This window comes from Bactrocera dorsalis, chromosome 4, assembly GCF_023373825.1.
Source record: "Bactrocera dorsalis isolate Fly_Bdor chromosome 4, ASM2337382v1, whole genome shotgun sequence".
NCBI classification, from domain to species: Eukaryota; Metazoa; Arthropoda; class Insecta; order Diptera; family Tephritidae; genus Bactrocera; species Bactrocera dorsalis.
Genome location: NC_064306.1, coordinates 18,864,787 through 18,876,948, shown reverse-complemented (window position 1 = coordinate 18,876,948; position 12,162 = coordinate 18,864,787). Strand labels below are relative to the sequence as shown.

The following is a 12,162-nucleotide window of genomic DNA, read 5'->3' as shown; positions in this document are numbered from 1 at the left end:
TTTTTAATCTAATGCATGGAATGCCGTTAATGTGTCTTCTATTCGGTCATCTTTTCAAAAATAGTTTGATATAAATAACAACCGAATAGGATAATGAAGATGACATCCCTCTTTCACTCCATTTAAAGCTTGCTTCAAGAAGTAGAACCAAGCAGAAAAATATCCTATTCTGAAATTGTGCAATGGATTTGGTGAACCTACTTTGGAGTCTTTCTTACAGAATGAAGTTCACTGCGCCGATGATGATAACTCTACTGAAGGTGAAAAAACAAACAACGTGATCCTCAATACGACGAAAGTTGGCGAAGACAATATCGGAATTCCATATTTATTAAAAATTTAAATTTTTTTAATTCCACATTATATACATACATGTATGTATGCATGTGTATCTATCTATATTTATGTATATACTAATATATACTAACATATTTAACTTAAGGATTTTTTAATTGAAATACAAAAATAAAAAATATATTAAAAAAGATCATTATGTAAGATTCATTTATTTTATATGAAAAAAGATACTCGGTACTTGCAATATCCTCAATATTTGCACCGAGCTCGGTTTTCATTACAGGCAAGAATCGAGGTACTACTGTAATAATTTTTGATATGGTAAGATTAATTGATTACGGAAGTGACATATGTATGTATGACTGGCTTGATTCTGGAAATAATAAGAAAAACTTTAAAATAAATTTTAACTTACCTCTAAAAATATGTCGGCACAGTCATGTACGACAAGAACTAAGGAACCGACGCGGTGTAAATTGCAGACCCAACTCAGTGCCATTAGTAGTAGTGTGACCATATGGTGAACAAACATTTGCCAAAAATCTTTCCGTTTAACGTCAATAAACTGTGTTACGGTAAGGGACCAATAAAAAGCCATGGATATCATATAGTACCACCATATATCGCTAGAAATAGACTAAAAATATTTTATTGAAAATGTAATGTTAATAAACATATTTCACCTAAAATATAGACAGATCACCTATAACTGCTAATATATGTGCTAAAACGAATTGGTTAAAATCAAGTCCAGAAAATAACAGTCATTGTTTAATTTTTGACTAAAAAAACATTGTGAAGGAAGGGTCGGACATCATAGATGGGCACACTGCATTATATATTTACTGCATTACGTACAGCAGTAAACAGTAACACTTTACTGATAATGAAATTAAATTTTCATTACCAGTACAGTTTTACTGATTACTGAAAAAATTAGCAGTAAAAATATTTTTTTACTGGTTACTGAAAATAATTTGCAGTAAAAATATTTTTTTACTGGTTACTGAAAATAATTTGCAGTAAAAATAATTTTTTACTGGTTACTGGAAAAATTTGTAGTAAAAATATTTTTTTACAGCTTACTGAAAGGAATTGCAGAAAAAATACTGATAATATCATTTGATTTGCAAAACCAGCAAAATATTTACTGTTTACTGAAAATAGTTACTGGTAGTTAAAAATCAAAAGCCAACCACTAGGTCAATGAATAATTAAAGAAAATTCGAATATTTTTGTTTTCATTGAATCATTTATTTCAACTTGTTATCCGCCATTAGCTTTTCTTAAAACAAGCATTTCGAAATTTGCATCGCTGAGTTTTGGCCTTCTAGACCGGTTAACAATACCAGCGAAAGAAAACAACCGTTCTACAGGTGCAGATGACGGTAATGGAGTATTATATTTTAGAAAAACGTTTTTAATAGCCTGATGTTTATTTAAACAACTTGTTGTGGTTATGCAACTCAAATGATATTATCAGTATTTTTACTGCAATTTCTTTCAGTAACCAGTAAAAAATTATTTTTACTGCAAATTTTTGCAGTAACCAGTGAAAAAATATTTTTAATGAAAATTATTTGCAGTAACCAGTAAAAAAATATTTTTACTGCTAATTTTTTCAGTAATCAGTAAAACTGTACTGGTAATGAAAATTTAATTTCATTATCAGTAAAAAAAAAATTTTACTGCATTTTTACTGGTACTGCAAAGTGCCCATCTATGTCGGACATATACATATGATGAAATTTCTTTTTGTACACAAATATGTCAAAAACTTATGTTTTTATTTTTCGCTTACAAGATAAGAGTTATTCTATTTATGCGGTGAGTTTTAAATAACTCTTTATAGGTTTTCGTTCAAAGTCATTTTGTGGGCGTGGTAGTGGATCGATAAAATGCCGAACTTCCATAGGGCCAAGGAATATACATATGTAAAATCAGAAAGTTTCATCAGATCCCTTGCACGGACAGACAGTCACCCGGATTTCTTACTATTCTGATCATTTATAGATATATAACTATATATCTATAACTATTTAGATTAGTTTTAAGTGATATAAACAACCCTTAGCAAAACTAGTATACTTTGTAGCAACATATAACGAAAATAAAAATTATATAAAGAAATGAAGGATAATTCGGCTCGAAGCGAAGAGAAAGAGGCAATTTGCTTTAAAACCATCTGGTAATGGTATTTCAGCCTAACTGCTCAAAAACTGCCAATTTTGTCATGTTATTTTGTTCAGTATTGTTTGGCATTTGATCATGGAAGGGCTTATCCTACGATGTCGCGTCTAAGTAAACGGAACGGACCAGGATTATTATTCGCCCAAAAACTGTCAACTTGGCACCATTCCTCAGTCTGAAATCAGCAATTGACTGAAAGGGTTAGTACGGACTGAGGTCCATATTTTTAAATGCTAAATTGTCCAAATATTGCCTAATTTCCACTCAACCTAAAATAATATTAATTTTTATACATTCATTTAGCAGTCCGGCTTAGATCCGGTGATTCGCTTTGCCACACTGCACTATGGGTCAAATGAATGGTTTTTGAGGCAAGAAATCACAGGAAGCAGCTAGAGCTTCAAAATTTGGAACAGGTGACTACGATGGGCATCTTACTCTTCGATAAAAATCTCAAGTCGATCCGCCCTAATCACGCCCACTTCTAGTAACTATATTGTTTACCACGTTAAAATTATTATAATGCCCACTTGCATTGACCGGAAAAGAAAGCTTAGCGGTGGGAGAATTAATAGAAAACACGGTCCTTGGATAATGGAGCATTCTGCTAGAAATAACATTTATTTACTAATAAAATTATTAACATAAAACCATGAAATTAAATAAGTCTTCTTTTGCTAGTGATCGGCTTACAAGTTAATTTGTGCTTCCCATGCCATCAAGATTTAATTCCACTAAAAAGAGAACATTAAATTTTATAAAAGTTAGTATATTATAAATAACTCTTACTTCAAAATTGTCCCCTGTTTCATCAACTTCTAACTCTATATTAAAAAGAGATAAATAGATCCTCTGCCTCCCATTCGAAATCAGAAAAATTTTCATTTGCGATAGCATTTGACGTAGTCGGCAATTGATATTCAGGAACATCTGGAATCTTTAAAAGAGAAATAACTTCTCTTGGAAGTCGCAAGTTTTTTTTTTTTTGCTGAATGACGGTTCTTTAGGCATATACTGGATAAGAATGGGTCAGTTAAAAATATCAGATATATTGTGTTCTTAGAGTTTTTTCGTGCATGCTCAATGCGATCCTTTTTATAAAATTTATTTCTCGCCTCAGGCTCGATTGAGGCTTGTACTATTTGTGTAGAATGTGCTAAAACTTTATGTAACGTAGCTGACATTGGGTACCATTCATAATATTGAAAATATATTTCGGCAAAAAACTCTTCAAGTTTTCGACACTTAACTCAAAATTACAAGAAATTGCAATTAGTATGACTTGTAAGTGTTTTAAAAACTCGATGTTAACGTTTGTTATTGAAGCAAATAATTCCAGATTTGAAAATGCTTTTCGCGCCGTATTGCCGTCGTTTGTTGATCCACTTCCGTTACTTTTCGGTTTATGGACATGAAGACCCATTTTCTCCCAGAATTGTTGTTGAATTTCACTTTTTCTTTGTTGCATTAGTAATTTGTCCTCAGCATTTCGAATTTGCCATTTTTTAATATGAAGTCTATATGAAAGATTCAGAACAAATTCTAGGCATCGAATCCAAGCGTGTAATGGGCTTATGCCATATTTTAATGAATTTGGTTTTGGCTGAAACACTAATGAGCTTAAATCTTTTATTGACAAAAACTGCTTCGGATTTCCACCACATATTGGGCACGACTGAGAAGACTTTGTTTCCGTAGGTACGTTCAAAACTTTTCCATCAATTAAAGTCATTATAAATTCATATTTTACTGATATTTTTCTACCATTTAAAAAATATTCAAGGGCTCAAGGTTTTTTATTTGCATATCCAGATTGTTTTTTTCTTTCAAAATATGTTCCTTCGTTTCCTTAATAAATTCAATTTTAAGTGGTCGGCAAAAACGAACAGATTGAGGTGTACGATTAATCCAAACGGTTTCATGATGCGACGTGATTAATTTTAGTGGTATAATTGATGTCACAAATAGCGAGTTATCTAAACTTTCTGGGGTATTGCTGCTGAATATTTGTTTAAAAGAACTTTGTCCTGAGGAACCGTCGAAACCATAACTTAAAATCAATCTGACATCATTCAACACTTCTATTTGCATCAAAACTTCTTCTTGGTATGACAAAATTCTTGTTGCTGTATGGTTAACCAAGCTCTGCAAAGGAATTTGTGCTGATGATTCCGTTACCGATAGTCCATCAGGTCGGCATTGCAGTTTGCACTCTTGAATTTTTTGGTAATGTGGATAAATATCACAGTTTCGTGACTTGCTCATTGCCCGAATGTTTATGTACTGTTGCTTTGTTAAATTATTTTCTATCAAAAATAGTAATGCTTCCTCGGGGGATAGTGGTAAAGGTTTTTTGTCATTGGAGGTTAAAGTTTTCCTCATTTTTGTAGCCCTAGATGGAGATGAAGCTGCTTCGTTTAAAACAAAGTTTAAATCATTTGCTTTTGATGCATAAGCTGATATTGAAACAGCATGGACCAACAATTTGGTATCGTGACCCTGTACGGACGATACTTCGAAAGCAAGTTTTCGTTTTTGCCTCGCACTTCCCTCGCTGTATCCAACATGAGGGCGACCTCTTTTGTTTGCGACATCACTCTCAGAAATTTTATTCTGTCACATTCGATAGCCATAAACTTTCGTTGTTCTCAAATCTCTTCGCACATCTTTGGTTCTTGTTCCACTTTTGGGTAGCAGTTGCACAAAAATTGTTAATTTTCTTTTTGATTGATGCCATACATTCGTCATCCACACTTCTATTAAATTTCTTGAAAATCCAGTTGACAACAATCGGTTATTATCTAACCAAAATTTAACTATAACCGTATTTTTTATTTTTACGGAATCTTAAAAGGAAAATATAAATAATTTAGAGCAGTTGGGCTGCAGTTGGCTGCAGTTGAAATAACAACCACATGAAAGTACACATCATTACCTTTCTCCACATATATATTGTTCAACAAATACGTCCCAATAAACAAAGTACTACTCCAAGAAACATCAGGTCAATAACCAAAACTCCACAGTAAATACGACACACTTTGATGCAACAAAAAATTTACAACAACAACATTTTTATGAAACTTATTAATAACATTTTTTTTTACATACCTGAATTAATATTTTCCATTTTATAAAAATTGTATACAATTATAATATTTTGTTAAACAATGGATTAAATGTTAGGCAGTATAAAGGTGAAAGTCAGAAAACAAAACAAACCAAAAAAACTACAACTTTGACAGCTTGGCTTTAAGACATGGGTTGCCACCTGACTCAAATTTTTTTTTTTTTTGGGTATTTCAAAATGTTTATTACAAAATGCCATTATCCTTTTTTTGAAATAGTACACTTCAAAAATTGATTTTTTGCCTCAAAAACCATTCATTTGACCTATAGTGCACTGTAAACGCACTAACACAATGCCATTTTGTGAGAGCGTTTGGTTGTGGTCGTGCCAATCTCTGGTTTTTCTGTACCTCAAGACAATGTGCTAGGTCCAACTTTATATATCTTATATATATTAGATATTTCAACAGGTAATAATTTATTGACATTAATTTTTGCGGATGACACCTAATATGTCGTAATAAATGTCCTATTTGTTCAAATGTGCTAAGTCCCTTTCAACTCTACCCGACATCAAATGGGCACACCCTAACAAACCCAGCACAATACACTACATGATCACCAATACAGCACATCTGGGAACAAATTAGAAAACATTATAGTCGACGACACCATAACTCACCACACTTGTATATCAACCCACTCAACATAATGGATGGTCCCCTGGGCAGATTCAACACATTCGTTTTATAAACAGTTGCTTATACATTCGATAATGACAACGGTCCTGCATGCCACGCAATCCGTCAACCAACCCAACATCAATCTATTTCAACCAAGCGATTAGTTATTTACAAAAATAAAAATATTATAACTTTTACTATGTAAAATAGATGTTAATAATAAACTCCTTATATGCTGTATCAAACACATCGCTTTCTTATTTAAATGACTCGCGAGATTTTGAGTGCGTCTAGAATACTACATGAGCATTTAGTTTCTGCTGTAGAAATAATATAACTTACCTAGGCATTCACATTCCAGCATGAAAATATGAGCTACAAATTTAAACTGACTTTTATATAAAAATTCTAACATTAGTCTTGGCACAACAAAGTTCTTCTATACAATGCTGTAATAAAATTGATTTGGATGTATGGTAAATGTGGAGTGCGAACTGTGCAACATAATACAGAGGTCCCAACAAAAAACCCTTAGAGCGATAACGCGTTCACAAGAATGCTTTCCAAATGAAACCATTCACAAAGATCTTGGCATTCCTATGGTAAAGAATTCTTTCTTTATACAGCAGAAAAAACTTTTCAAACTTTAAATATTCCCGCGACAAAATTATTATTCTGGGAAACGTTTTTATTTTTATTGAAAAAATTGAAAATTTCAAATCACTATATTTAATCGTCTAATTGTCTTTGTCGCAGAAACTTTTAAAGTTTGAAAAGTGAACTTTCTGAATATGTTATGGTCATTTTTGAGAAACGAAAATTAGTTGGTGAAATTTGAGTCTGATTGAAAAAACGAAAATTCCTATGTAAAATGTATGGGAACCTAAAAAAAAGCGACCTCTTAGAGTTAAGCTACAGCGCCTGGCTTGAGGGAGGATTTTTTGTTTGTCAATCACTAACATTTGAAGGGGTAAGAGTTGAAAAAAAGATTCAAAAATTTTTTTGAAGCACCCTAATGTATATATTCGACATATTGGTAAAAACTGCTATAAAACTAGCATTTTTAATACTATTTGATTTTTTGACAGCATATATTACTGCATTGAAAAATACATTATGACAAAAAAGAACTCGAAAATTGTATATAAAAAGCAAAAATTTAATAGTTCATCAATATTTATTTTGTCGTCTTCAAAGTAGACTCGCGAGAGATGTTAAGCTCTCTTGTCATATGGTGACGATTTTCAAGCACCACATCGTGCACTTTTTCAATATTTTCGTATCTTCACAGATCTCTCGACTGTTTTTGAAGGCTTTGTACCGCTCTTAGGCTTGTATTTTTGATAAAAACTGAACACCGAAACCTTTTCCAGCTTTCGCAATAAATACAAAATTTTAGTCAAATTCGTTGTGTTATATTTTTATCCATTGTAAAAATCGCAACGCACCACTGAGGTATACCGACTTAAGTAAACGGTTGACAGATCGCGTTTATATTAGGCATAGTAATTAAGGACAGTCCTACCAACTTAGGAAAATACATTTTTTGAAATATCATTTACCCGGGGAATTGAATTACAATTTCCGGGTGCCTTTTTGGCGCAATATATAATACCGTAGACGGATGTACCTAAAAAAAATTTGGATTTTTGATATATTCTAATGAGGAAATTATCCCAATATAACGTTTTTAAGCAGACTATTAAAAATCTGCAAAGTATTTAAGTATGAATTGTACGTTTGTCAATAAATGGTCTGACCATTATGAAGAAAGCGGAACAAAAAGAAGGAAGAATCGTCTGACATCTAAATGTGAGGGCAAAGCGATTGTTCTTCTTTTTGAGAAGAAATCACTGCGCAGTAAGAAAAAACAATTTTGTTTTAAAAAAGGATTAGAAATATCTAAACATAAACGGGACAGACTTTAGAGATCTGTCATCAAACACATAGGTACTAAATTCAAAAACACTTGTTTAAAAGGGGTTGCATTGGGCGCAGAGAAACATTCTCCGTTAATAGAGCAATGAAATAATTACAGATGAGTCAACTCTTAAGCACTCCAACATATTTGGATTTGATACTACAAGAAAATAATGATCCAAAACATAGGAGCGTATTCTATACTCAATGGAAACAAAAAAACCGTATTGTTACTTTAGATCGGCCATCACAGTCACCAGACATTGAACCAGAATGTTTGGTTTAATTAATTAATTTTGAGAAAATGTTTTATAAACAATTGACGTCAAGGTCTGATTTTAGTCCCTTAATTATAAGTAGTTTAATTTTTAATATGCAAATAAGAGCTAAATTGCAGATAGATTGAGAAAAGCCAAACATTTATAATTAAAGAGCGAGTATAAATTAAAATAGGTCAACATTTATAATTTATTCTTAGGTATCAAATAGAAAAAATAATGAGTGTAGAGCTAGTTAATGGGGTTACCAATGAACTATGAACCCCCACATACATATTATGAATCGAAATATACTCATCTGCTATTTCATTTTCTTCTATTCCTATATGACCGGGTACCCAGATGATAGTAACTGAAGTACCTACTAAAATTCTAGTAATGGTCTTCTTACATAACCTAACGGTGTTAGACTTATAGCAGAAACAGCGAAATAAGCTCCTCCCTTCCTCAGTTGCTGACCGTAGCGAGCAAACTTTGTCACGTGGAAGTCACCCATCTTTGTTTGTTTACATTTGAACAATGTTTCCAATAGTAGGGGAGCCCGGAGTGCTAAATTTGCAGTTACTGGAGCGTCATGGAGACTTACTAGATTGTCAAGATAACGTTTAATAAAAAAGAAAGTGTAGGTGAAGTTTTCCATTTTAGTGGGGAGAAGAGCGGGAAATTGGTGTCAAAAATGTAAAAAAAACAGTCACATGAAAATACTCAATACGTCAGTCATTTATGGTATATACGCGCTTTGTAACGGGTGATTTTTTTGAGGTTAGGATTTTCATGCATTAGTATTTGACAGATCACGTGGGATTTCAGACATGGTGTCAAAGAGAAAGATGCTCAGTATGCTTTGACATTTCATCATGAATAGACTTACTAACGAGCAACGCTTGCAAATCATTGAATTTTATTACCAAAATCAGTGTTCGGTTCGAAATGTGTTTATCGACAAATTTTGTTCAGCGATGAGGCTCATTTCTGGTTGAATGGCTACGTAAATAAGCAAAATTGCCGCATTTGGGGTGAAGATTCTATATATTCTAATGAGGAAATTATCCCAATATAACGTTTTTAAGCAGACTATTAAAAATCTGCAAAGTATTTAAGTATGAATTGTACGTTTGTCAATAAATGGTCTGACCATTATGAAGAAAGCGGAACAAAAAGAAGGAAGAATCGTCTGACATCTAAATGTGAGGGCAAAGCGATTGTTCTTCTTTTTGAGAAGAAATCACTGCGCAGTAAGAAAAAACAATTTTGTTTTAAAAAAGGATTAGAAATATCTAAACATAAACGGGACAGACTTTAGAGATCTGTCATCAAACACATAGGTACTAAATTCAAAAACACTTGTTTAAAAGGGGTTGCATTGGGCGCAGAGAAACATTCTCCGTTAATAGAGCAATGAAATAATTACAGATGAGTCAACTCTTAAGCACTCCAACATATTTGGATTTGATACTACAAGAAAATAATGATCCAAAACATAGGAGCGTATTCTATACTCAATGGAAACAAAAAAACCGTATTGTTACTTTAGATCGGCCATCACAGTCACCAGACATTGAACCAGAATGTTTGGTTTAATTAATTAATTTTGAGAAAATGTTTTATAAACAATTGACGTCAAGGTCTGATTTTAGTCCCTTAATTATAAGTAGTTTAATTTTTAATATGCAAATAAGAGCTAAATTGCAGATAGATTGAGAAAAGCCAAACATTTATAATTAAAGAGCGAGTATAAATTAAAATAGGTCAACATTTATAATTTATTCTTAGGTATCAAATAGAAAAAATAATGAGTGTAGAGCTAGTTAATGGGGTTACCAATGAACTATGAACCCCCACATACATATTATGAATCGAAATATACTCATCTGCTATTTCATTTTCTTCTATTCCTATATGACCGGGTACCCAGATGATAGTAACTGAAGTACCTACTAAAATTCTAGTAATGGTCTTCTTACATAACCTAACGGTGTTAGACTTATAGCAGAAACAGCGAAATAAGCTCCTCCCTTCCTCAGTTGCTGACCGTAGCGAGCAAACTTTGTCACGTGGAAGTCACCCATCTTTGTTTGTTTACATTTGAACAATGTTTCCAATAGTAGGGAAGCCCGGAGTGCTAAATTTGCAGTTACTGGAGCGTCATGGAGACTTACTAGATTGTCAAGATAACGTTTAATAAAAAAGAAAGTGTAGGTGAAGTTTTCCATTTTAGTGGGGAGAAGAGCGGGAAATTGGTGTCAAAAATGTAAAAAAAACAGTCACATGAAAATACTCAATACGTCAGTCATTTATGGTATATACGCGCTTTGTAACGGGTGATTTTTTTGAGGTTAGGATTTTCATGCATTAGTATTTGACAGATCACGTGGGATTTCAGACATGGTGTCAAAGAGAAAGATGCTCAGTATGCTTTGACATTTCATCATGAATAGACTTACTAACGAGCAACGCTTGCAAATCATTGAATTTTATTACCAAAATCAGTGTTCGGTTCGAAATGTGTTTATCGACAAATTTTGTTCAGCGATGAGGCTCATTTCTGGTTGAATGGCTACGTAAATAAGCAAAATTGCCGCATTTGGGGTGAAGAGCAACCAGAAGCCGTTCAAGAACTGCCCATGCATCCCGAAAAATGCACTGTTTGGTGTGGTTTGTACGCTGGTGGAATCATTGGACCGTATTTTTTCAAAGATGCTGTTGGACGCAACGTTACGGTGAATGGCGATCGCTATCGTTCGATGCTAACAAACTTTTTGTTGCCAAAAATGGAAGAACTGAACTTGGTTGACATGTGGTTTCAACAAGATGGCGCTACATGCCACACAGCTCGCGATTCTATGGCCATTTTGAGGGAAAACTTCGGACAACAATTCATCTCAAGAAATGGACCCGTAAGTTGGCCACCAAGATCATGCGATTTAACGCCTTTAGACTATTTTTTGTGGGGCTACGTCAAGTCTAAAGTCTACAGAAATAAGCCAGCAACTATTCCAGCTTTGGAAGACAACATTTCCGAAGAAATTCGGGCTATTCCGGCCGAAATGCTCGAAAAAGTTGCCCAAAATTGGACTTTCCGAATGGACCACCTAAGACGCAGCCGCGGTCAACATTTAAATGAAATTATCTTCAAAAAGTAAATGTCATGAACCAATCTAACGTTTCAAATAAAGAACCGATGAGATTTTGCAAATTTTATGCGTTTTTTTTTTAAAAAAAATTATCAAGCTCTTAAAAAATCACCCTTTATTTCTGATAGTCGATATATATTAATCTGACAATCAAGTCAGGGTTGAAGGCCGTAATGACAGGTTAAAAAAAAAAATAAAAAAATAAGTTACTCGAGCGCGTCAGATTTTCTAAGCGAATGTTAACGAACCTCTAAAAAGTGTACCATTTAATATTCTGACAATTTCGACGCGGACAAAACTCATTTATTGATTTTAAAACTTGGATGTAATAAAAACAGTGTATACATATACATATATATATATGTATATACATATGTATATGTATACAATATTATATATATTATGTATATTGTATACATATACATACATATGTATATGTATAGAAAATTGAATAATTTATTAATATGAAAATAGATCTAAATATTAGTAAAAAAAATTTAGAGTTTGTGGAATAAACTTTTTTTTCATACGTTTCTTCGCCACAGTAAACACATTTGACATTAACGTCACTCATTTTTACAATGGATGTAA

The 12,162-nt window shown here is 32.9% G+C and overlaps 2 protein-coding genes across 2 annotated transcripts in view; both read right to left on the bottom strand.

The window, feature by feature from the left end:
• The window catches only part of LOC125778137 (uncharacterized), a 598,414-nt gene that overhangs the window by 279,103 nt on the left and 307,149 nt on the right, over positions 1-12,162 (bottom strand). The window lies entirely within an intron of this gene.
• LOC105226359 (ceramide synthase 6) overlaps positions 1-12,162 on the bottom strand; it is a 76,371-nt gene that overhangs the window by 21,315 nt on the left and 42,894 nt on the right. The window contains exon 4 of the mRNA XM_049454683.1: positions 713-934. Coding sequence (XP_049310640.1) covers positions 713-934 — 222 coding nt within the window. The remainder of the gene's footprint in view (positions 1-712; positions 935-12,162) is intronic.